Source organism: Girardinichthys multiradiatus, chromosome 8 (assembly GCF_021462225.1).
Source record: "Girardinichthys multiradiatus isolate DD_20200921_A chromosome 8, DD_fGirMul_XY1, whole genome shotgun sequence".
NCBI lineage: Eukaryota > Metazoa > Chordata > Actinopteri > Cyprinodontiformes > Goodeidae > Girardinichthys > Girardinichthys multiradiatus.
This window is the reverse complement of record NC_061801.1, coordinates 40,011,708-40,039,217: the sequence shown is the minus strand read 5'-3', so window position 1 is coordinate 40,039,217 and position 27,510 is coordinate 40,011,708. Positions and strand designations below refer to the sequence as shown.

Here is a 27,510-nt window from a genome sequence, read left to right as displayed (position 1 = left end):
AGTCTGAGAACGAAGTGCTCTGTTAGGAACATATGGACCAATCAGATCTCTGATGTATGATGGAGCTAGATCATTAAGGGCTTTATATGTGAGGAGGAGAATTTTTAATTCTATTCTGGATTTAACAGGGAGCCAATGAAGGGAAGCTAAAATAGGATAAATATGATCTCTCTTTTTGTTCCCTGTGTTAGGAGAGTATTGTCAGGCACAACATACAAGACAGTATGAGTCTTATCTGAACATCACATAATAAAAGGATAAATTTGTTAAACAGCAGTCTGCGAGGAAGGTTTTCCTTTTATGTTTTTACATATTTTAATTAGATTTTAACCAAAATTTGTTTGGTTCCTATTAATTTAAAAGCATGTTTGTGTCCTATTCAAAGTACAATGTCTGCTAATAAAGTGTGCTAAAATATGGTAATATTGTCATTTTAATTCAGTTCACCTTTAGTCTGTGTTAGAAGTGTGCGATGCATTATGAATATTTATGAGGAAAAAAAAGGTTATGATCATTGCACATCAGTGTGCAGCCTCTTGTTTATAAAGGTAATTAGATAAATAATCCTAACCAACCTTCGTAATTGCTTAATTCAACATTATGCATTTGTTTTCTGTCTCATAAATAAGTCTCATCAGATATTTGTGTGCAAATACAGAAAGTGAATATATATATAACTTTATAAGAAACATTTGAAATTAAGTAATGAACAAAATAAATGTCTAATAAATAAATTTTTAAAATGTAAAAATATTTTGAGATTTGCAAAAAATTTATATATTACAAGATTTAGATCAAATAAAGATTAATTGTTAAATGTAGCTAAGGTTTGTATAGCTGTGTAAGCTATAAATGTTAGTTTATGCCCAAAAAAAACCTTTTTTCTTTATATTTTCCTTGCAATTTCTTGTAATCTTTTATTGATCAATAGTTCTTCAGACTTCCTAAAGCTGCTTATTTCCTTGCTGCCGTGTATGTTGGCATAATGGAAGACATGTTACACAGGTCTAAACGTGAGGACATAAATGGGATTTTAATGTACCTTACGTTTTGTCATCTCTTTGAATAATTTGTGTGCACTGGTGGTTTGAATAGTGCATGTGTATTGGGATTAAATGTGTGGAATTCACAGTGTACAGCTAAGACGGGACCCATTGTGTCACTTTGGATACATGTCACTGTCTTTTCTTTTTACATTTAAGGATGAACTAACTATCTGGGAATGAAATTTCCCTACTGTTGAAATTATGTTGCCCCCATGTGACAAAATGATTTTTACCCAAATATATCTGAAGCAAAGATGTGTTTTAGGGGCGTTGCTGCAGGAGAACGGAGTCCCAGGTTGCTTTTAAGGGCTACCTGGTCCTTGTAGAACACAGAAGGCCAGGTCTTCGAGAACTTCTATCCTGCAGCTTTTAGACGTATCCACTCCTGAATCCAATGAACAGCTCGTTGTCAGGCCTCTGCAGGACTACAGGACTGAGCACATCATGAAACATGAATAAATTAAATTAAACATTGAGTTTGTTTTAAAATAACTTTAAGTAGAATGTAGCTCGTTTTTCTGCTTTATGAAGTATCTGACCAGCAATTTAAACTTGAATCACAAATAAAAACAAACTGACTCATATGTATTTTTAAAATGTGATTCATTTCTCATTTTTAATGGCATGTAACAGAGTCTGCCACGCGTCTCTCCCTGTTCATTTTTGGCTCATTAGAGGAATGCATGCATGCATGTCACGCCTCTGGAAAAAGTTGCAGCTTTTTTCCTCCTGTGGAAGCCTCAACAGTGTGCTGTGTGTGTTATAACAGGTGCTTTCTGTCAAAGTTTTCAGTTCGCACAGAGGAGAGACTGTGCGCCTTATGGCCGTGTTTGGGAATGTGCAGACTGCAGTCCGGTTTGTTTACATTTTAAATCTTGAATTTGTTTCTTTACTAAAAGAACGCATGAAAACCTGACAGGATTTCTTGCACTTTAAGTGACATTTGTAAGATTTCTTCAGTTTTTTGCTTTTTTGTGACATTTAAATGTTTCAGATCAAAATAATTATAACATCAGACAAACATAACTTGAATAGATACAAAAAGGCGTTTTCAAGTGATGGTTTTATTTATCTAAGAAAAAAAACTTCCAAACCAACCTGGCCCATGTGTGAAGTGTCCCCTTAACCTAATAATTGGTTGTGCCACTTTATAGCAGCAGCAGCTGTTTTAATTCAGTCACACTGGAGGGTTTTCCAGCATAAACGGCCAGTTTAAAGTCATGCAAAAACATCTCAATCAGATTTAACTCCAGACTTTGACTAGGCCACACTAAAACTCTCAGTCAGTTATTTTTGTGGCACTCAGAGGTTGGCTTGCTGGTGTGCTTTGGACCATTGTCCTTCTGCAGAACCTTTGTGTGCTTCAGTAAAAGGTCACAAAGTGATGGTTGGACCTTCTCCTGCATGGTTCCATCATTTACAGTCGTCCAGGTCCTGTGGCAGTAAACCGTCCCGGATCATCACACTGCCACCAAAATGTTTGACTTTTAGGTATAATGATCTTTTTCTGAAATACTGAGTTAGTTAGTTAGATTTTCCCTCCCAAAGTCCTCACCCTTAGGACACCACGATGGACACGTAAGGCCTTCTGCAACCTAACCAAACACATAAAGACTGCTTGATGATGGCTGAACATTGTTTCACAACATCCCTGAGATAAGATGAAATCTCCGTCGGGGGAAATCGAGAGAAAACGGCACTGTTGTTGTAGTTTCCGCTGAATGACCAATGCAGAAAGCAACAGTGATGTCCTTTCTACTGTATCACTGTGGAGAGTTTTTCTCCTCAAAACACAGTTTTCCTGTTGAGGAGAGCTGCAAACGTAGCAGAAAAGGTTCGTTCTGCAGAATATTCCTGTCAGTGAGTGGTAAATGTATACAGACCTTGTTTATCTCAAATTATACTTCCACTTTCATTACCTCCTCTCATCCTGCTCTGTGTTTCTTTTTGCACCAATGTGCTGTGCTTTTCTTTTAGTCTAAGATAATTGGAAACGACAATTGGAAATTGCAGATATCCGGCTAATATGAGATGAAATATTACAATTTACAGAGTTTGTGAAACATTTCTCCTCTCAGTGGCGTTGCTGCAGTTTCAGGAGCAGACTTGTCCGTTACTGTTTATAGCTGTGTGATGAATCTGTCTGTGGAAGTGTGTGTGTCATCTCTCGACCCAGAAATTCCTCTTCTTTTTCCTCTCCATCTTCCTCTGTTATCATTTCTCTCTCCAAAGCTCACATAGACACGTGCTAAAAGAACGTACATCCCACCGATCAGCAGTATTACACCTGACAGCTACTCAGCACCTCCTCCTCTGTTCCCGTCTCCTTCTCAGAATCTTTATTATCCCAACTGGCTTTATTGGAATTTCTCCTCGGCACAAAAGAGAAATAAGATGAAGGAGAAGAAAAGAAACAATAAGCAGCAGTGATAATATTTAAAAGTTTTCAACATCTTGATTCTGCATCTAAATGTATCTTTTATCGGCCTTGCAGGTAAACTTTATCTCATCTGCAAAATTGCACACTGAAAAAATTTAGAAAAATCCAACATTCAGTTTGAGACATTTATTTAGTAAGGAAATAATCCCATTTTTTGACTAAATGTTCAACAGAATCAGCGGTAACTATGTTAATTTCATTTCTACTGCACCTTTAACAGAGAAATCACTTCACAAACATGGAGGTTCAAAATTAAAATATGCATAAAAAGGTTGACCCATGGCGTGGGGGTCAACCTGACCCGACCCATGTATGGAGGCTGCAGTCCTCAACGCAGCCGTCGCGGGTTCAAGTCCCGGCCAGTTGCTGCATGTCTTCCCCTCTCTCCCTTCACCCCATTTCCTGTTGGTCAGCTTGCAAAACCTAAGGCCCATAGTGCCACAAAGAAAGATGTATAAAAAGATGAAATGTATTGATAAATATAATTAGAAAATATAAAGTCACGTGTGTTTTATTTATTCACCCATAACAATTATTGACTCCACTTGAGTTTAGCTTTATGCTATAATTACAGCGAGTGTCCAGGAGCTTCTAAGTCTTTAAAATGGGAAAGACAAGAAAACCGGTCCAGTAAAGTCAGGAAATGGTTGTTCCTGACCAGCTGATGGGGAACGATACCATCACAAACATAAACAGTTTGTTAAACTCCACTGGGACTTTAACTAGACCGGTGAGCTCTGCTCAGATTCTTTTCAGCAGCAAAGATTGAAGGTGGGTCTGCTCTGAAACGAAAGATGAAAATATGTAAGTAGCACATTATGCCCACAGTGGAGGTTCTGTGATGCTGTGGGCCTGATGATATTCCCAAGGTTCTGGGAACCTTGTCAGACATGGCATCATTACCTCTTTTAAACAATGGGACTTAAAAAAATATCAAGTGACCTCTACCAGAAAGCCAAATATGGGTCACCTTTGGGTCTTTCAGCTAGATAATGATCCAAAACGTGTGGCCCAATCAACACAGAAATGGTTCTGTAGACACAAAGTCCCCATCCTTCCATCATCTCAGTCCTCAGACCCAAATCCTGCAGGAAGGCTGTGGGCTGGGCTCAAGACCCAGGACTCTGGCTCATCTAGGGCAGTTATTCTGAACCATTGGTAGAGTTCTGACCCGTCTATCACTGGTTGAAAAATCCAAACTTTGATTTTTAGCCAATTAAACAAGTGCATAATGAGGCCATGATAAATGCCCAAACAAACCATTTATGCTAATTTATTCAGAATATTTTTTAATTTCATGTAAAGGCAGATTCAGGTGTAGAGAGATTGTTCAAAGAGGAATAGTCAAAGTTCTTTCTCTGTATGCTCCAAGCTGGAGAAGTCCTGTAGGAGAAGACTAAGAGCTGAAGTTTCATAATCTGTGAAGTTTTTTAGATCTGTTGTTGTGCAGGTCACTCTCATAAATGAGATTTTAAATCTGGATGGGTTCTTTCTTGGTTAAATAAAGTAATAATGATATTTTGTGTGGAGAATTAATCTCCTTTGAAATAAAGTCTCTTTGCTGTTTATATAAAGCTGGTAAATCAGCATAATTGTTTCATAATTAATAATAACGGGGTAAATGATCACTGTAGAGTTCTAGAATATCAATGTCTATCAATTCTAGTGAAAAACCAACTTTGGTGATGCGTTCAAAGACCCTCGGATTTTTTCAATGTGTTGGCCCTAAAGAGCAGCCATGAACTTCTGGATTTCAGAACAACAGAAAACAATTAGTTTTCAGATTTTTCACGGTCATTGAATGCACCACCATGGGTCTTTTTAAATGCTCCTTATGTTGTTGGTGCATTTAAGGGCATTAAGGTTTTTCTTCCACTGATGGAAAAACTAAATTTGCTTCATACTTTGCCTCCTTCACCACGTAGAAATGTCTTCTGGGTTGGACTTGTTTTTTATCGGAAGGTTTGAGTGTTTTTAATAACTTGTTTAACAGTAATCTGAGCAGAACCGAACAAATACAACCAGGTTCACCTTCTAATAATCTTAACTCTTCCACTGATTTCCACAGCAGTTTGAGTCTAAAACTGTCCAAAGGCAGCTTGATCAGGCTGATCTGTCTTCCTGTCAGATGCTGTAAACTTGATGGAAGGTGTGGCTCTCTCTAACTAAACCAGCATCAGTTTATTTGTAATTTATTTATATTTTTCTCCTCCATCTGGGTCCTCATCTTCTCCTCGTTGAACTAAATGAAGGACGGCTTGTTAAATATAAAAACCCTCCATTAAAAATGTACACCACCCTGCCTCCCTGCTGCCATTTTGCATTTGGAAATCCAGGCGGCAATGAAAGGCAGAAGATGGAAAGAAAAGACGGAGACTGAGCAGCAAATAATAAACAAAGGAGCAACCAGAAGTGCGGACGAGTGGAAAAGACGGAGGTCGCTCGGTTTAAAGTGCGCAGGAAGGAGCGTGCCCGGCGACATTTTGTGATATTTGCATGAAGCGAGAGGGGAGTTTGGCATGTGGTGGGCAGGAGCTCGCTGTCAGCCAGCTGGATTAACCGGCAGACAGGGATTTGATTCCCAAGATCAGTTTATTTACTCTACAGCAAACTGAAGGTGGATTCTGCAGCATATCTGCTGCTTCAAACAGGCTTCAAAGCAGGACTGAGTTCATCTGGATTCACTGAACTGGGTTGAATGGATTTATATAGAACAATAATTTGGTTATATTAAAACAAATAGAATTTTAATCTAATTCAGATCAAATAAATTCAGTTAGCTTTAAAGATTTCCAACAGAATTGGAGGCGTTTCTGTTTATTAATCTTGCACCAACTTCAGATTTAATGATACAATTTCACATTAAACTTTATTTCAGGATCCAGAACAAAGGAAAAAGGTTTGATTTAATCCACATCGATTCAATACAGTTGAAATCAGTTCCAGCTAAATCAAGACAATATGTTTCTTTTTAGTTTAAAACCAGTTTGCAACAGCAATCACCTCAGGATGATTTACAGCAGAGATCAACAAGCCCAAATTAAACCGAACTTTTCTGTTTAATCCAATTCATTTAGGTTCAGTCAGATTCAATTCAGTTTAATTTTCTGTTACTTTATTTCACACTAATTCAAGACAAACGTCCCAAACCGCCTGAGAGAGAAAATAACTGGTCCAGATGAAGCTGAACTGCGTGGTCCGGTTCAGTCCAATTCATTTAAATGCCTCCAAATTTAAGCTAAATACTATTTACCCCAATGCAGTCACATTTATTTATGTTTACTTTTAAAATATGTATTTAGACAAAGATCACTTTGAAGTGAATGTAAATAAATCCAATTATGTAAAATCCAGTTTTATTAATAAAAAAAAAGAAAAACAAAATGTGAAAAAGTATTTGCACCCTTACAGATCTATTTTTCACACCAAGATATTTTAGGTCATCAAACTAATTTAACTAAAGTTTCAAAACCCAACCTGGTGAAAACCTCCTTTTTTAAATCCTAAATGTTCTGTGGTCAACCAGGTCTGATTACTGCATGATCTGGAGAATCAATAAATCGCTTACATAGAACCTGTCTGGCAGCATGAAGTAGGCTGAATGATCTATGAAAAGCAATCTAAAGAAATCCAAGAACAAAATGTCTCCCAGAACCCATCAACAACCCATCCAGGAGGTCCCAGAAGAACCAGAACAACATCTAAAGCTCTGCAGGCCCCACTGCCTCAGTTAAGGTCAGAGGTCAGGATTCAACAATAACAAAGAAACACTGGACAAAAATGGCCTCCATGGGAGAGTTCAGGGGCCAGAACCACTGCTGACCCAGAAGAACACAAAGGCCTGTCTGATATTTTCCAAAAACATCTTGATGATCCAGAAGACTGTTGGGGGAAACATTCTGTGGACTGAAGAGACAGAAGTGGACCTTTTATGGAAGGTGATACATCAGGTGGAGGTAGTATGATGGTCTGGGACTGCTTTGCTGCTTCAGGATCTGGATGACTTGCTATAGTTGATAGAACCATGAATTCTGCTCTCTAGCAGTCCTGAAGGAGAACGTCCAACCATCAGTTTGTGACCTATGGCGGAAGCTCGCTCAGGTTGTGAAGCAGGACAATAATTCAAAGCACACCAGCAGGTCCATCTCTGAATGACTTAAAACAGAAACAAGGGTTTTGGGGTGGCCTAGTCAAAGTCTGGATTTAAATCAGATTGAGACACTGTGGTATGACCTGGAATGGGCTGTTCATGCTGGAAAACCCTTTGATATGGCTGAATTAAAACAGTTTTTACTACCAAGGTGGAGTTATCAGGTGGAGGAGGCTTCATATAAGACCAGGTTGTTTCCCTCAGTAAATGAAATGATCAGGGGAAAATGCTTTATGCATTTATCAGGTTTTCTTTGTCTGATATCTGTAAGGGGTCCAATAAAGTGAAATAAAACATTGATGTTATCATTTCTGACGGTGCCAGACAGCTCCAGAACCTCCACCAAATTCACGGTGAAGCTTTCTGCTGCATCCAAATCTATCACGGTTCAGATCTGTCAGCCGTCCCGCTGATACGTCCAAATTAAAATAAAGCTCAGGGAAACGAGGTTGAGTGAGGGACCATTCTGAACCGCAGGACGCCGGGAGATGTTGGCATCCCAATCACATGTACACAGAGAGAGACGGAGCCCATCCTGTGCCAAAAACAGCCAGTCCCTGCTGGAAGCTGCTCGGAGCTTTGGGAATTAGAAATCCCACAATTAAACATATGGGCATTAAGATAATTGTCAGTTGTGCTGTGGTGTGTGTGTGTGGTAGACAGATGGATAGGATTCAGCAAACTACACCCCCCTACACACACACCCCCACACACACTCTGAGAACATGTGAAAAGCAAAAACATACATCGGACCTCCAGAACAAAACAAAATGTCTGACATCTGAATTTGAGTCTTGACTAAAACCAACACGCTGAGGGACATCAGAGATGATAAATGCTAAAAGATGGAAGAGGATGAAGAGTAGAGGTGGTTGTTGGAGGCAGAAACTGAACAAAAACTTCTTTTATTAGAAGGAAAGAGGATGCCCTCTGCTGGGCAAAGACAGAACTGCAACATCTGCACTGACGACGGGGAGAAGAAACTCAAAATAAAGAATTAAAAACAGAAAAAGTATCATAATTTTAGGGGCTGAAATTAAAATAATACTTTACCCAGAATGATGGAATAAAATACAGTTTAAAGAAGAATAATTCATAACAAAAACAACCACAGCTGTAAAAACATCTAACAATTAGTGAAAGAAATATAATAAGAATTAACGTCCTTACATTGAGCTTTGTTTAATTTAAAATCATTTCATAATGCCCTGTTTGTCAGAATAAACACAAAGATAACATAAAGATGAATGATTTACTCAGAAAAACATCAAAACGAACACCGATGGTTCCTGTGCCTCCAGGTTGATCTCAACATGCTTATGTATTTAGGCCAATTTAGTTTTATACAAAAGAATACAGGTTTATTCAATCCAAATATCATCCAATTAATTGCAAACTAATGCAACTAATAACATACAAATTTATTTGTATATTATTAATAAATAATTTATGCAAACTCACCTCATTTATGTAGGATTGTCCCAATATAATTTAATCCAGTTGATACAATTTAAAATTAAAAAGACCAGCTCAGTTCAAGTACATCCAGGTAAATACATTTTTAATCTAACAATCTAAATAAAACCAATTAATCCAATTGATTCAACATAAATACATTATTAATAATACAATTACATCAAATGCAGCTCATATATATACAGCTCAGTTTAATCCAGATCATTAGTCTCTCCAGTGTAAACGAATCTCAAATGAATCCAGATTATTCCGAACAAAGACAGACCAGACAATTTTATGCAATTAAGTTAAATCGGAATATTATCAACTCCAAAAAAATACATCTGATAACACATAAAATCTCATTAACGGCCTGTTTAAATTACTTTAAACTGGCCTTTTAATTATGTTTAATGAATTGAAAATAATTTCATTAATTCCAGTCAAGCCAGTTTAATCCCGATCATTTCCCCGTCATACGGTTACAATATAAATTATTTCAAACATAATTCAGTTCTTTCCAGTTACATTCAGTCCAATGTAGGATTAAAAGTTAAAAACACATAATTTTACTTTAAATCAATACAGTCCACTTCCCTGCAGTTTATTTCCAATTAAATCCTGTTTATTCTAAATTACTTAAGACCAACTCACTCCAGTTTGATCCCGTTTCACCTTGAGCAGAGCTCCATAAAACCCCTGGTGAATAACATGTAGTCCTTTCTACAGTTAGGTTCTGTCAAAATCGATCCAACTGGGTCAGTTTAATCCGATTTATTCCAAATCAGTGTTTAAAACAGACATTTTAGGTTTATTCTGGTTCAGTCCAGCTAACTTCAGTTAATTTCAAACCCCATTATGGTTCAGTTTAATCCAGCAAATTACAAAGATTATAGCCTGACTCAGTTTAAAGGTCAGATCATTTTGATTTTAAATTCAGTTTGAATCAGTTTTAAAATCGTCTCAATCCAGTTCATCTCGATGACATCCAAATAAATCCAATCTAATCAAACTGATTCATCCTAATTAAGTCCAGTTTTGGACAGTTATGAATCCAGTTTAAGACAGATTCACATCCAGTTCAATTCCTTTGTAATCCAAGTGATTCTACACAAATTAAGTCATATTTAAGATAATTATTAAAATTATTACTTCCAATTTATTCCAAATAAATACAACTAAATTGAAGGTCCATTCAGTCCAATAAAAACGACCCAGTTAAAGGCCGCTTATATTTACATACAGTCCAAATGTTGTTCAGTTTATTCCAGATTAATGAAGCATAGATCCTGTTCAGTATATTGTTGTATTTATAAAATGTATTTTTTATTCTCCGTTACCCACTGTCTTCTCAGCTCAAACAGACTTTACCACAGCGCCCCCTACAGACAGAACCTGAGCAGATCTTTACATTTATTTGGTCTCCTTTGTTCTGCAGGTTGGCTCTCACAGAGAAGATGGCGGCAGCGTGGGCAGTTTGCGTGGAGGTCACTCCATGGCGGGTCAGGTGTCGGTGCCTCAGCTGCCGGTTCAGTCGGCCACCTCGCCGGACCTCAGCCAGCCCGACCCGTACCGCGGTAAGATCTGTCACACATCCAGCCCGACGGCTGCTGTCTGTCACCAGAGTGGGGTTTCAGTGGGGAGAGAAGAACCGATGGACAAACACGTGTTTTCACTTTTTACGAGAACCAGCAGAGAAAACCACAAACAAAAGATGCAGCAGCTGCTGTCAGGAATTCCTCTGGGATCCCATCATGCACTGGAACATTTCTGGCCACACATGATGAGGAGAACCGATGACAAACATCTCAGCAGGCCAAACAACTGAGGAGAAAATTAAACATGGATGATGCAATAGAAAATATAAAAGGCGAAAAATACCTGGAGAAATGTTAAAGGTGCGCCTGGAGCATACTGTCCAAAATTCAATGATACCTACACAGAACCAGCCCCTGGCCCAACACTAAACCCACATCAGTAAACGCTGTTCCTTCACAATAGAATAAAATACAATAGAATAGAATAAATCTTTATTGTCCACCAGAATGGAAAATGACCTTCAGCTCAACACCATGCAAGACATTTAAGTTATTTTAAACCAACTAATAATCAGAATGAGTAAGGCTTTTATTTTGAAGGGCCAGAATAGTCTGTATTTTTGCATCACTGGTTGAGGTCGATGCATACATAAAAACCTGTAAAAGCTCGACTTTTACTGCATGCCTTCCTAATGAACTAAACTGCTCTGCTTTCATTTCTGTTGCAGGTGCCAATTAATAAGATATCAAATAAAAAAGAAGGTGCAAATAAAACTGAAAATGAGTCTAAAAAGTTTTGTGAATAAATTTGAGGAACACTTCGCTGCCTGAGCATTAAAAACCTAATGAAGAGGCTGAACAAATCTGGCTTCTGAATATGGAGGAGGAAGAGTGTCTATGAGCTCAGTGTGCAGCAAATTAGCCCAGAGTCTGGTTTTTCTTTTTTAGAAAGCTGAAAATGACTCTGCTGGCAGCATAGTTCATCCAGCGGTGACCACAGCCAAGTGTGTAATGAGGTGAGAGGAGAAGAAACTCTGGCAGCAGGACCAGAAGCTGCTCGTTTATTCTGCTTTCGTTCATAACTCTCTCAAACAGAGCTGAGGACGTGTCGCAGCTGGAAGTTCGCAGTGTTAAAGTTTCCTGGGTAGCAGATGCAGGGAGACAGATTCAGAGTCTCACCTTCTCTCCAGTTTATGACCTGTTTATATTCAGGAAGAGGATCACAAGTTATGGTTCGGTTCTTGTCAGTACAGTTATTATGATGATTGTGTGGAAACGTCTGCAGTTATGACTGAAAGTCAGGTTACAACTTTTATGTATTTACTGGGGTTTTATGTGCATAACTGTGAAGTCAAAAGAAACGATTCCTTTTTTACTAATAAAACTCAGAAAATTGTGATTTGGATTTGCATTCAGCCCCCTTACTCTGATACCCCTTAAATAAAATCCAGTGCCACTAACACAGCAGACAGGTCAGGGAGGAAGTTCTGGAGAAGGTTCTGAAACAAAATCATAAGCTTCGAGCATCTCACAGAGCTCTGTTCAATCCACCTAAACCCACGGGCCAGCCAACAATTAATTAGAGAAGCAGCCAAGAGGCTCCTGGTACCTCTGGAGGAGCTGCAGAGATTCACAGCTCAGGTGAAGGAACCTTTCAATGGGACAGTTTTTGTCCTATATTTAAAACAGTGTGCCTGAACCCACCATCCCATGGTGAAACATGGTGGTAGCAACATCATGCTGTGGGAATGTTTTAATTCAGCATAATCAGAGAAGCTGGTCAGAGTTGATGGGAAGATGGATGGAGATAAATCCATGTGAATCCTTAAGAAAACTTGTTAGATGCTGCAGAAGATCTGAGACTAGGGTGGAGCAGAAGAACCACCCTGAACATACAACCAGAGATGCAATAGATGGTTTAGATCAAAGCAGATTCATGTGTTAGAATGGCCTACTCAAAGTTCAGACCTAAATCTAGTGGAAAATCTGAGGCGAGATTTGAAATCTGGTGTTCACTTTAGCTAAAAGTGAAGAAGAATGGGCCAGCAATTTCCATCTGTAGATGTTCAGTAGACAAACCCCAGCTGGATCTGCAGAGAGGTGGTTCTACAAAGTACTGACTCAGGGGGATGAATACAATGCACACCACACTTTTCAGATTTTAAATTTGCTTGTTTAAAGTCAAACACATCTGGTTTGTGTTTTGGAGAAACATTAATCAGTTATCAAGGAAACCGTCAAAAATGTGCACCCTCGCCTTCGTCAGCATCTATGACTGTTAATCATTGAAGAAGCCCAAAGTCTCCTTTTACAGCCCAACGTCTTCCTCACTGCCGCCATTCTGCACAAACACACCAACAACTGTTTATAGAAAGGCTGAACACAAAATGCTTCCAGTCAAGCAGACGCAGAGCCAAAATGGCTGACAGTTGCTTAAGTTGTGTGTGTGTGTGTGTGTGTGTGTGTGTGTGTGTGTGTGTGTGTGTGAGAGAGAGAGAACAGCGTAGCTGAGTGTTGACTGAGATGCTGGCAGCTTCCCAGCGACAGATTCGTACAGATGTCGAATAAAGACGGCACTGTTGAGAGGCAGTCGGAGGGCGGAAACGCTTCGCGGCTGCGCCATGACTCTTCCACACCGCCATCTTGGAAGTGGACCGGAGAATCAGCCGGGCTCAGCCAGGCCTGATGCTGCGTTCACAACATGTCGGCAGAGTGTTGAACATAATCCTGACGATAGATGCAGGATTTCAGGATTGGCACTCTATAGCACACACGACACACTCACCCGTTATCTCCCATCTTTTAGTCATTTAGGGGGAAACTCTTGTTTCTTATTTCTTTGGATGTTTAAACAAATTCAGGCCTAAAGAAAACTTTGTACACCCTGTGATCCAACAGCTTGTAGAACCACCTTTAGCAGGTTTCCTGTCTAACTTTATCAGAGAACAGCAACTTTGGTCCATTCTTTTTTCCAGCATTCCTACATTTTATAGAGGTTAGTGATACTTGGTTCTACAGTGCCCATTGAAGCTCCGACCAGACCATTTCATTTCAATCAGATTGAGGTCGGGCCTTTGACTGGACCATTGCAACACCTTCATTTTTTTTCTTTTTCAGCCATTCTGTTGTAGACTACCTGCTGTCTTTTGGGTCATTGTCCTGTTGACCCAGTTTGGACCAAGCTTCGGCCGTTGAACAGATTGACTCACATTGACTCTCAGATACTGTGGTACCCGGAGGAGAACAATGGTCCAATGAAAACAAGCCAAAATCTGTAACCATCCGCCACCGTGCTGGACAATTGTATCAGGTGTTTGTGCTGATATGGTGTTTGGTTTTGGACGGACGGACGGGCAACAGTTGCTTCTCTGGGGTCATTGCTGATTTCTTTCTGCCCTGGCATTGTGTCCGTTTGCTACTCTGTTCTTCAGAGTAGCAAACTTACCTCCTGCTTAATGAGATGATCACACTTAGGATGATCAGTTACTCAATCCATCTTAAGTTAAATGGAAGTAACAAGGGTGTACTTAGTTTTTCAGAGACTTAAGGGATTAGATCTAAGTAATTTTATGGCCTGATAAAGGCCAGGCGATGTTTAATCCCTCCTCTGTTCTCCTGCAGCTCTGTCCGGAGGTCTTCAGCGACAGAGCACCTCCTCGGTCAGCTCAGAGATAAAGTCTGAGGACGAAGGAGATGAGAACCTTCTGCAGGACACGAAGCCCCTGGACTCCAAAAAGGAGGACATGGACAAGGAGCTCAAAGCTATTGAGAGGTCAAGATCTAGGTAACCCCGCCCTCCTCTCAGACGTTCGCTTCCATCAAAAATCTCAGGTGGACTGGGACGCACGTCTTCCCAACACACCCTCATGCTGATTGTCCGTCCCACGTGTCACTGTGGCGTCTTTATTGAAAAAGAGAGAACACAGAGAAGGACTTTGAGCTGTGAGTGTTTTGGGAACCAGCCTCTGAGCTTTGATGAAGTGATCAAGTGTGATGAGAAGCAGCTGAATACTTCGGAGACTTTTTGCCTCCACCAGGCATCTCCACTTCTTAGCGCTGCAGCTACTGGTGGTTTGTTTGGAACCAGGGCGGCAGGGTTAAAGAAGGATGGATGGGTTCCAGGTGGATGTGCAGCTCTTGGTTTGTCCTACATGTCTCTCCATGGTCTTCAGCCTGGATTTAGCTGTTTCTCACACAACAGAGTAGAGCCCTTAATCAATATTCTCCACGAAGTGCAGTCTCACTGCCCCCAGGGTGGGAAATCAACAGCAATATAAATGCATAAAGGTCTGTCAGCAACAACTTTGTGCACCCAGTTACTTTCTGTCTTCCCACTCTGGATGCAGCGGAGCAGCCTTCACTCCTCCGATGATAAACAGGCAGTTTATCTTGGTTCCTTTGTTAACCGGGAGGACGACTCAAATCTGAAACATTCGGATCCTGAACCCAGAATCTGTACCTGATGGTGGCGGCCATCTTTAATATGATGATTCTAATAGTAAAAAATGTGTTCTATATGTGTTGGGGTTTTGGAATATTAATAAATGCATTTATTTAAAATTATTTATATTTTTACATAAAAATCACAATAATTTCACAATTTTATTCAAATGAAAATAAAAAAAGTGTATTTTTGTCAATCAAATCAGATAGGTCTTCCAATGTTTTTTTTTAAGTGCATGTTGATTTTTCAATTGTTTATTTATAAAATTAAAATGAGATTTTTGTATCCACAAAATAAAATATAACCAAAGTTTTACTGTTTAAAGTATAAATTATTATAAGGCCCACCTCCAGCATGACAAAAATCACTAGAATCAAGCTTTTATTAGGCCAGAGCATTTTTGTAATTATTTGCATTTCTAAATAAAAAGCCCTGCTCAGATTGCCAAATATAACCAAACCTAACTGGAAATAAACAACAAATCATTACAAAAAATCCTGTAGCTTTCAATTTATTAACTATATATTATTTAGAAATTTTGGTTGTTAAAATTTGAATCAGACATTTGCATTTTCTACACAAATACAGGTGATTAAAACAGGATGTAGTAAAATTAACTTGAGCTTCTGCATGAAAACACACTGGCTGATAATCTCTGAAAACGTAGAAGACGATGTGTCTTCAGACAGCAATCAGAAGCTTAAAAACCTAATTAGTTACTCACTGCTGCTGCTGTTCATAACAAAACTTACAGATCATCCAGACCTCCGCTCGTCTTCCCCAACTTTAAATACTTTACACCACTTTGTCCTTTTAAACTTTAGAAAACTTTTAAAACCCAACTCATCAGGTAGTGGCCAGATAATTTATTCGCCATGTTTGTTTCGATATAGAAGCTCAGACAGAGGCAGCCAATGACGGACGACTGACTGAGTTAAAGGGACAGACACACAGGGACTGCTGCAGCCTGCAGGGAGGGAATAAAGCAGAACGCCCTCCCTTCCTGTTTACCTGCAGGCTGGTGTTAGAAGTGCAACAGAGCTCGCTGCCACAGGAAGTTAGAAGAGCCGCAGTTTACGGGTACATTTAGCAAAGTAATCTGCTCTTTTTATTAAAGAAACATTAAGTTCCTGTAAAGTGAAGGGTGGCATCCAGGTAGCAACCTTAAAGTGCAGACCAGTATGTTAGGTTTCACCGGCAAACTGGTCTGGACTGGGTTAACATGTTAATTCTGTGAACAGCTGCTGGAACAAACAGCTTTTTCATAGAAAAATATATTTAAAGTCTTCAAAAAATAAAACAAGTATTAGAGTTTAAACAATGACTTGTTTTTATTCTTTCTGTTTGCAGTTTTAGTCCAATAAAATGTTGAACTATTGCTCAGTTTGACTCCATTTCAAACACCAAACAGCATGATGTCTCTTCCCAAACCGTGTTGATTTTGACCTTATAGACCTGTGTTTACAACTAATTTAATATTTAACTGATCCCTTTTATCTTGAAATCTTCCTCCCATCATCCTCCTCTTCCCCACACTGCTCCTCGGTTATCACCTTAGCAACAACGACGACGAGGACTTGAGCCCAGAGCAGAAGATGGAGAGGGAGCGGGAGCGAAGGATGGCCAACAACGCTCGGGAGCGGCTGCGCGTCCGCGACATCAACGAGGCGTTCAAGGAGCTGGGCAGGATGGTGCAGCTGCATTTGAAGAGCGACAAACCGCAGACCAAGTTACTGATCCTGCATCAGGCCGTCGCCGTCATCCTCAGTCTGGAGCAGCAAGTCCGAGGTCAGCATCAAATCAGCATGCACCGGTTACGTTGTTAGGTCTAGGATTGGTTAATCCTGCTGCCACATCCTTATGTTATGGAGAAACACCTACATTATTACAGTTTGAACAAATAAAGATTACAATTACTGAAACCTCTTCATTTTTTGTAATGCCAGCAGTATTATCTATAAATTATGTATGCATTTAGTTAATAAAAATATTAAAACTACAATAAAACTATTTCTTTTTAACTTCTTGGAACATTTTGTGAAACTGCAGTCCTGGTTGGCAGGTGTCCTGCAACCATTGGATGTGTCCCAAGTCTAAATGTCCCCTGCTGAATTACCTCCTCATGCACTCAAGTTCTGCAGGGTCCGGCTGATGGCTCAATTATCAGATTTACGAGACACATCCAAAGAATGCAGGACTCTGGCCATCAGGTTCCAGCAGAGGGCAGCAGGAGCACCCGTTAATTGTGTTTTGATCTTTTTTTGCACACACTCATAATTTATTATTGATTCAGATGGTTACAAAGCGTCAAAGAAAGGCAGAAAAACAAGCAGAATTTAATTATTTTTCTTCTCTTTCTGTCCAGAGAGAAACCTGAACCCCAAGGCGGCCTGTCTGAAGCGTCGCGAAGAAGAGAAGGTCACTGTCACATCAGATGGGACTCCCCTCACGCTGGCCGCTGCCCACCACGTCGCCGCCGCCGCCATGGGCGATGGACCAAACCCCATGGGACAAATGTAAACTGCAGCAAACTCTCCTCCCCCTGAATGGTCAGAAGATTTCACTTCTGCACTAACCTGCTGTCGTACCTTTGACTCAAATTATCAGCTTCCTAAATTACAGGCCAAAAACTAATTCTCATCGTTTGGATTCCAATCGATCAATTGCAAAAGCAATGTTCTGTTTTCAGGATTTAAAAGCAATTCAGAATATGAACTAGAAAAATTTGAATGCTGTAAGCTGATTTTTTTCAGCTGAAAACTGCTGAACTAGCTGAAGTTCACAGATGAAAACTTGCTGAAATTTTTTAAATCATAGAAATACTGGAAAAGCAATGGCCAAACTGCAAATTGTTAAATTGTTAGCTGAAAATGGTCAACAGAAAAACCCCTGTGGAAGAATCACATTTTAGCAGAAGCTTTAGAAGTAAAGGCATCTGCTGTAGAAGCACAACTTGTAGTTAAAAACTGCTGAAAAGTCAGTATTAAAACATCTGCTGAAATGTAAAAAAGTATACTGTTGGAATATGTAACTGGCGGCGGATGAAGATGCTGCAGTCAGTGGTCAAAAACCTGATGAAATGTAATGAATTAGCAGATATTTATGAAATTAAATGTAAAACGCAGCTTATCTGGTGAAATAGCACAACTTCAAACTGAAAACTGCAGAAGAAGCTAAAGTCATTGCAAAAACAGGAGACGCAGGCGTGCCAGCTAATCTGCTGAAGTAGCAAAACTCAACTGAAAAGTGGAAAAGAATAACAAAAAATATCAGCTGATATTTTAAAGTAGCTGGTTTTGGTGCAGAACCCTATTTACAACCCTAAGCTGGTAGCTGATCTGCTGAAGAACATAACCAGTCAAGAGGTACTGACTAAAGCTAACCTCGTGCACTAACAGCAGTGTACATGCTTTCATTTCTTACATAGTTCACACAAAGGTGTCTGTAATTGTTTCAAAACAGCCTAACCTTCAAAAGACGGAAGTTGGATCTCCTCTAGTAGAGACAACGATCATCTGTTTTTTTCCACTCAAGGAAAAACGGTTTTTTGTCTTTTTTATTTAAGGAAATCAAAGACTTGAAACGAAATCCCTTCTTTTGTTTGTCATACACAGCTGACTGACAGCTGGGAGAGGGAGCTTTACTTTATGTTCTCTATAACTGGAGAAATTCCCACACTCTCCATGGCATTGAAATAATGAATGAGTTTAAAGTGCTGGAAATGTGTAACAGAAATTAATTTTGGTAGCAGATTCATTTAAAGTATGCCTTGAAACCACAGCAGCATATATCCACACAGGTACTGTCTGTCATCATTTTCTCATAATGTAAATACCTGTTTTCATTTAGTATTTGTAGTTACACTCAGATGTTTTTAGTGTATAGCAGCCATGAGCTGGTTTCTGGTATTTAGGTAAAAAACAAAAAATCTCAATCCTACCATTTCTACTGGGAAAGTCTAAAACCAGTTTCTGCCTGCTGGTATTTAAGGAATAAAACTTCCGGTTTTATTGATTTCAGGGTCTATTATAGTTTGGTCCAATACAGTTGTATTATTGTTACAAAATGTTGTCGCACTTCCTATTACAGCTCAGTAATAAGATGGCAACATGACTATCATCATTTAGTAAGGATGTCTCTCCTAGACATGGCTACTGGCTGAGCTTCTACTGTAACTAACTCTATGTGCTCTCTATCATCCTCTGGACCTGAAAACTGGCTCAGAGTTCATCTGCTTAGCTGTCTTTCTCTCCTAGAAGAAGCCTCTAAAGGCCATAGAAAGTACTCCTGGATCAGTGCTTCTTTGTTCTCTTTGTGTCTCTGCTCTGTTCTCTCAAACCTCCAGTCGGTCGTGGCAGATGGCCGCTCACACTGAGCCTGGTTCTGGTTCTGGTGGAGGTTTCTTCCTGTTAAAAGGGAGTTTTTCCTCTCCACTGTCGCTACATGCATGCTCAGTATGAGGGATTGCTGCAAAGTCAACGCCAGTGACTGTCCACTGTCTCTACATGCTCATCCAGGAGGAGTGAATGCTGCAAGTCACTGACTGGATGCAATCTGTTGGGTTTCCTTAGATAGAAAAACTTTTTATCCAATTTGAATAAATAACTGAATCTGACTGAACTATTCAATGGTTACGATTAATAGGAATGTATGAACCTGACTTTGTGAAGAGCCTTGAGACGACATGTGTTGTGAATTGACGCTATATAAATAAACTGAATTGAATTGAAATTGAACATTAATCCGCTGAAATCAAAGCTCCCACTCCTCTGAAAGCTTTCCATAAGATTTTACGCAGCAGGGATTAGTTAAAACAAATGTCTATGATATCTCTGCATACTGTTCACTGGAACAACTACTAACACAGAAGTAAATGCAACTTTCATCAGCTTATAGGAACGCATTTACTCAAAGCACAGGATTACAAAGCGTTAGGGGTTTTACAGTAATTGCAAATAAAAATGTAATAATTAGGCAATATTTGGTTATTGTTCAAATTACTTTAATTATCAGGCAGTAACAGCTTTTAATTTGATGTTTGTAAATAAGTAAATATTTAAGAATAAAAATTGAAATAATAATTTAATGTGTTATTAATTAACAGATTGTTGTAAGATGTAAACGGTAGAAAGGATTTGCTAATAAAAAAACAATATTTCTGTAATTCTTAACCACAATTAAGGATCGTAAAGCAGTGAAACAACTTTTTCTGTTTATTACATTATAATGATGCTTTACTTCAACTTTAGCACACCTGTGGGACTTTACATGCAATAATACCACTGAAGAAGAGTTTGCTGACACAACACAAAACTGTAACTTGATTAATTCGCCATCAATTCATTAAAATTCAACTGTGGAAATGTTTGCCTGTTTAATAACAACCATTTACTACCAGGTGATTATATGGCAAAACATTTGTTCATTTTATTATTACGCTATAAACTGTCATAGGAAGTCCTACCCAAAGGTTTGTATAAATGTCCACTTTGTTTTACATCTCTGGTATCAGAACTCATTGGACCCAGCAGTTATAATCAGAACCAAAGCCATAACCTCTCCATGCAGTTGGTGCTGTGTTTGTCTTTGCAGAATCCCGTCTTCTGACTCCGTGTCCATGTTCTCTCCAGGTCCAAGGTGCCAGAGTTCATCAGGATGATGAGTGAACACTTCCTCTGACGGCGTTTTCCACCACAACCCGCCAATCAATCACACTCGCTGTTGCACCAGCCCGACCAAGTAGTTCCTCTGGAATTTCGGCCTGACCGGTCAGATCCGTCTTCGTCTCCTCTATGATCTGTCGTCTCCGACCCTCTTCTTCACCGTCATCTTCTTCTCCTTCAGTCGAGAAAAACAGACTTCAGAGTTGCATTTGTTGCTTTTGTCTCTGCATCTCCAGCTGGAGTGAACTGGATGTTTCTTTGTGGAGACGTCCGAACGGCCGCTGTAAAGTGACAGCATCGGACAGATTTATTTGGAACCACCCAAAGAACTCTTGTGTTACATGTTTTTATCAGCATTCCCAGGACAAAGGGTTCTATATAAATATATATAGTATATATATATATATATATATATAAATGTAAGAAAACAAACAAAATGTTTAAAAAGTTCGACTGACGCAGGCAGCGAGGAAGGTTGGGTTAAGGGGGGATGGTCAGAACGGAGCAAAACATATCACAAAATCTTTAAAGAGATTCTTCTTTTTTAAAGCAACATTTGCGCAGCGGTCGAACGCAGCATCAACAAGTCTGTTGACTGAACGCCGGTCTAACGCCACACTGTGGATGAAGCTGTCCCTGACCTCCTCTCGGATAGATGCACACGAAGAGGATTTGGAAAAACTCCCTCAAACTCTTAAACTCCTGCTGAGAAAAGCTTAGGAAGAGAAACCTGCTGCAACCGACAGGAGCGTTTAGGTTTTTATTGTTGCTTCATGCTGATATCCACATTGACTTCATTCACACTGAAAAATTGCACAAACTCATGTCTTTGTAGTGGTAATAAAGTACAAAAAGCTCGGACAATAGCGACCAAACAGTGTCCCAACTAGAAAGGAGAGTCAATCATCAGTGAGGAACTGTACAAGAACGAACTCCAACATGGAGATAAAACAATAAACAGACCAAACAGAAGAGCAGCGAGGTAAGGGCAGGAGCTTCAGACGACAAATCATCGAGAGATGAAAGTAAAGATGATCCATTCATACTTGGATTTGAGCTGGACTGATTAACAACGTGAATCACATTCCTTTAGCCGTGCTACTTAAATCAAGTTCTCGAATATGTCTGGTAGGCCCAAAACCACAATGGGGGGTAGAACCATGGAAACGGAGTGGAACCAAGGTCCTAGAGATCTCAGCGATGGTGCCATTTCAGAGGAAGCAGGGGAACAATCATCGGGGCGAGGCGTCTACTGTCACTCCAAGGGCCAACAACTGTAGTCGAAGCATCCCCATGTCAGACTGTTGTGATTCCCTCATTTTCTGGTTTAGTGTCTGCCTGGTTCTGATCCAAATCCTCCAACCCCAGTCCTCTGTCCTGCTGATGTACCATCAATGGTGAAAGGGGGCTTTAAGATGGTGGTCCTAGGGAATTCCAGTACGGAGATAGGTCATCTAGACTGGTTGGGTCAGGGAAGCTTCTCACCAGCAGCATTCAAAGCATAATGTCATAACAGTAAGCAGAGGCAGACCCAACTCAGGACCCAAATAGCAGAGACCAGAGGTGAAAGCAGTAAAAACTGGGTTTGATTCACGTACAAAAATACATAAAATATATAAAAATGAAACCCAAACGGTGTCAGACTAATCCACTGAAACAGGAAAACGTTCCACTGAAAGGACACTTGAAAAAGATCAGATTAAAACAGTGAGTTAGAGCTTTCAGGAGTCCATTCCCTGAGCAGAGGTCCACTTTGATGACTAGGAAATAATCTCCACCTTCTGGTCTGTGCCAGTGTCCATGTCGTTCTTGTATGCTAAAGCCCTAGATGTTCCTCCTCCAACAGCCTCCACCTCAGAGAGACGGAGAAGGGACCGATTTTACTGCATCGTGATCACGCTTTCTTACGTGAGCATAATGCTGCCAATAAACCCCATCAGTTACCCCCTTTGACCACCATCTATAGGTCCTACTTGGTCCTCCAGACAGGGTGAAGAACTTTACTGGCAGTAGAGCTATTGCTCCTCTACATGCTCCTCCTGTCACTTGAGGTAACTCAGCTTCATTGCACCTCCAAAGGGAGGCGCACCCAAGGCAAAAGTAGAATTTTCTGGAGGTCCTGTATATTCCATCTGGCCTGGGAACACCTTGCGACTGCCTAGTTTGAGCTGAGTGTGACTGGATCTCTGGTTTTCCCTCCTGGATCTGTTCCCTAATCTTGCTTAAGTGGAAGCCAATCCTCCATTAGATGAAAACAGATGCAACCTGTCCAACTACGAACAACCACCGTCAACCACAATGCCAATAAATATACAGCTTACTTAGACATTATGATGGTTTTCAATACTTCAAATTTGGACCTTCTTCGCCAGTGTAAGGCTATTAGCTGGACCCGGTAGACCTACCCTAATAGTTCTGGGTGTGAAACATGCAGAGACATAGGTTAAAATGGGAATCACCTCTAGTGATTTTGGTTTTAATTTACCATGAGAGAAAGGTTCTGTTGTTTTAGTCTGAACATTCGTCTGCTGTTGATGTTATAATTAACCCAACAGATCCAGCAGCAGACCTGCATCAATCCCAGTCTTTATATACTGCCTTTATAAATGTGGCAGATGAAACTCCGTAATAAGAATATCAGGAACATCGGGTCCAAATGGAAGCTTAATAAAACTCCTCGCTCCACCTTCTCCTAGAGCTGTTTGGAATATCTACAAGAACAAGAAATATCCCACTCTGGAAGCCCCCTTTCACCCCAGTTTTACCAACCCATTCCAGTAACTCGACTAATACTAGCCTTACGAGCCCAGAACCAAGCCCCGGTCTCCAGCCTCTTGCCCCACATCATCCCTCTCTCCCACAGATGCAATTTGAACATTCACAATTCTACCAATGTGCCTTTTTTAGAGTTCATATCATTCGAGTTGCCAGAGGAGGACATTTACCTGGTCTTTTAATAGGATGCAAGCTTAGGGAAACCTGTTCTTAGTGGTTAGGTTCTATGCAGTCAGGTTTTTTACCAGACCTGGGAATTTAAAAAAAGCTAAAAAGGAAAAAAAAGTATTTTTTGGATAAAAAAAAAGTTAACTGTATTTAATGTACTGTATGCTTACATGTAAGTAGACGGCGTGTTCTGGCTTCGAGCCGATGGAATAGACGCTTCGATTTAGCGAGACTAACCCCTGTCCCGGTCCTCCTCAGCCCCCAAAGTCCTCCATAACCCCAACCCCGGTCCCCTGGTCCAACCCTCTGTCCAAGGTGGACAATGTGTCTCTTGTATTATAGCTTATCAGCTTTTTATCAATATTTGATCGGCTTGTCCGTAAGCCAATGTAGTCTTCAGTACTAAGTGTGTGGTTGTATGTTGTAAAACAATTTTTTTGGCCCTCCTCTCTTGTGCTCTTTCTTTTTTAAGAAGGATTTTTTTCTTATTACTTTTTTTGTCTGTTCTGGTTTACATGTCTAATAGAAAAACTGTAAAAAGACAAAAAAGGCAAAACAAAAGAACACAATTCGCCATCCAGCAGCATTGTTCTCTGTCGGTTGATGCATTTTGACAAGTTAAAATCCCAACCACTCAACAGGAAGGCAAGGAAACTGGAAAAGAATCTATCTGAATAAATCAATCTATATATAAATGTACAAAAGTATATACGGTATATAACGAGGGTGCCGTTTCTGGTTTTTTTATTGATATTATCAGTGTTTGTTTTGGGGAGGAGTTATATTGTCAAAGACTAAACTGGCAGAAATTGGCGAGGCCCCTCAGTGTTAGAAATTTTCACCTTGACTGCTGCGTATTCTTTGTTGTTGCATCGGCAACACCTTATGACAAGTATGGCACCCTGCACGGGACAAAAAACGGGACCGGAGTTCCATCGGCTCCATTTCTGCTACCAGTCCAAGGCAAGAACAACAACACACAGACATTTGTAAATTGTATGCAACAAAAATTGCAAACTTTACCATTATTTTGAAATTGTGTATGTAAAAGTTATATTTTTACATGTAGACGGTTGTTATTTTGTGTTTTAGAAATATGTTGTATCGTTTTGTTTCTTTTTTTGTTAAAGGATAAAAAGTACAATTCAGTGTGTGTTGAAAAAAATGTGTCACATTGAAAGTGTAGTGAGATCAAAAGTTCAAAACTCATTTGTTTTTGTTTTTTTAATGTTTATATCTGCGGGAGACATCTTCAAGGGTTTGAAGGAGGAATCAGAACTCAAAATATTCATGTTTCTTTACCCCTCCATGCCTCATAGCATTTCCTTTCAGTTGCAGAAATCTGTGTAAATAGTCATCAGCCAGTTTCTGTGGGGTGGAGATTTGCCAGTGAGACAAGACGATCATGACGATGAACACTTTCGGTTTTTTATTGGTGAGGTCGTAACTGTGTCTGGCTACATTTGCCCTGTGCCAACTTTTAGTTTTGGACCGTGGTGCCCAGTAGTGTTCGTGGTTTTGGTTCCAGACCATCTGAAGTGTAGGTCAAACTGTCGTCTTTGCACGCACCAAGCATCACTTCGTTCAAAGCCAGCTCACCGAGAATTCTGTTAGATTCTTGCCAAAAATCATATTATTTGAATATTTTGTTTCAATTCTAAAAGCTGGTTGAATACAGAAATGTTTGTGGGAACAACCTTTTGGATGGTTGAACAAATTTTGGACAAATTTTAACTTTGGTAGCCAAAGAGTGTAAATCAGCTTGGCGCCCCCTGGTGGCTGTGGGTCCACTATGGATTGTTTGCTTTTGTTTTCTTCATGACGGTTTGTAAATGTTGAATGAATGGAAAGCCCTCAGCACCAGATTAATATATGATGATATTAGGAAAAGATTGGAGCATTGCTAATATAAACGAGCAGGTCATCTGCAAACAATCTTATCAGCTATTTCCCCAAAAAGTAATCGGATCTTGTGCAAGGCAGTTTCAGTCCCAATTTATAGTGTTTGGCATTAAAATTGAGCTGCTCTGACTTGGACCTAGGTCAAACACTATGATTGAATCTGTCATTGTAAGTGCTAAATGTATTTTAATTAATGTTATTTCTGAAAATTTTAATTTCATATTTTCTTTGTTGTATACTCGTCTCCCAGATTACAGTATCCTCATTTTTATGTAACCCCTCATTGGTTCTATTAGCCAAACTGTTAACGTTTTTGTTCCTTGTTGTACATACACACCTCATTTCTCTTTTTCAGTGACTTTGCCATGAGCTTTGTAATCTGTTACTCTGTACCAGTTTAACTGCAATAATGAGTTGAATTCAAAATGGCCTTTTTTCTGTCCTCTTTTATTTATGTATGTGTGTGATTTAAAAAGTAAAATGCTTTTTAGGTGTTTTCATGAGGATATTAGGAGTGCAACAGTTTCAAATGAACTCCAACCTTTTACCAAAAGGCAGTTAAATATGATAAACTGTACAGTCCTAGTTAGAAGTTGATATCCACTCATTATGGGCATGAATGACATTAATTTTAGTGCGTTTGATTTATTGACCTTGTTCCATGATGAATGGATGGAAACTTCTGACGCTCATTCTTAAGTTCATTAACTTTAAACTTTTCTTGTCACTAAGATAAAAAGGGCATTGAATTATTTGAGTTGACACATTTTTTGCAAACAAAGATATCTGATCATGTTTGGGACAAACATTTGTTTTACGAAGGGTAGCAATTAAAGTTGTAATGTGCTGTTTGAGTATAATATAGCTACTATACGATACACAATCTCCAGCCACTTTATCTGGTACACCTGTTCAATTGCACAAATCACCCCAAATCAGCCAATTACATGGCTGCAACTCAATGCAGTCACGATGTAGGAAAGACTAAGTTGCTGAAGTTCAAAGCGAGCAGAATGGGGAAGAAAAGAGGATTAAAGAGACTTTAAACATGGCATGGTCGTTGGTGTCTGAATAATTTTGGAAACTAAAGATCTACTCAGCTTTTTACACACTACCATCTCTCAGGTTTACGGAGACTTCTCCAAAAAGAGAATTACATTTAGGGCACTTTAAAGGCAATAGAGGGTCCAATCGAGTACTTGCATGTTAATAAAGTAACCGGTGAGTGTATAACAGCAGGTACATTTATTGTTGAATACATCACAGATTTTCTAATACATTTTTTAAGATGCAATAGAAATATTCTTTCCAGGTAATTTATTGAACACATGAAGAAAGGGAGGTGTAAGAAAGCCTGGAAAGTCATAATTCAAGTTGAAATCTATTAGTAATTAGAAAGCAATCCTACCACTTAGTGCATAATAATATTGGATGGTTCATCCCCAAATGATGGCCCATCAAAAGGTGCCATTACCAAGATTTAAGAGTCTTTATTGTCATTATTTCACGATAATGAAGTTTTGCCGAGAAATCGGTTAAAAAAATATACATGTAATGCCAGATATAAATATTAAAAACACTTGAGGTGTCACACAAGAAATGGCTAAAACAATGAGCTCTTTCAAGACCTTTGCATCTTTATTTCTGCAAAACATCCTGATGGCTTCAGTAACAGGAACATTTCTAAACTGAAGCTTCCAGTGAGAACTGTTGTTGCCATAATCTGGAAGTGTAAAGAATATCATTACATCATAAACCAGCCATGGCTCCCTGCAAGATTTCAGCGCGTACAGTTTTTTCAAAGAAATCCAAAGTAATGCACCCAACCCCCATGACCTGTATGCTCGCTCAGCACGCTAGATTCACTGCTGAAGAAAAAGCATGTTGAAGCGTGTTTTTCTGAACAATATTTATACACGCCTGTGACAT

General features: G+C 39.5%; 1 protein-coding gene across 8 annotated transcripts in view; it reads left to right on the top strand.

The window, feature by feature from the left end:
* The window catches only part of LOC124872883 (transcription factor 4-like), a 272,600-nt gene extending 245,967 nt beyond the window's left edge, over positions 1-26,633 (top strand). For 4 of the 8 annotated variants that reach the window (XM_047373296.1, XM_047373297.1, XM_047373301.1 and 1 more), the window contains 5 exons: positions 10,530-10,668; positions 14,251-14,413; positions 16,632-16,861; positions 17,439-17,589; positions 20,704-26,633. In XM_047373296.1, coding sequence (XP_047229252.1) covers positions 10,530-10,668; positions 14,251-14,413; positions 16,632-16,861; positions 17,439-17,589; positions 20,704-20,752 — 732 coding nt within the window. In that variant the 3' untranslated portion in view covers positions 20,753-26,633. Of the gene's footprint in view, positions 1-10,529; positions 10,669-14,250; positions 14,414-16,631; positions 16,862-17,438; positions 17,623-20,703 lie in introns of all 8 variants that reach the window. The other 4 variants (XM_047373298.1, XM_047373304.1, XM_047373299.1 and 1 more) reach the window with 3 other exon arrangements.
* The last annotated feature ends 877 nt before the right edge of the window (positions 26,634-27,510 follow it).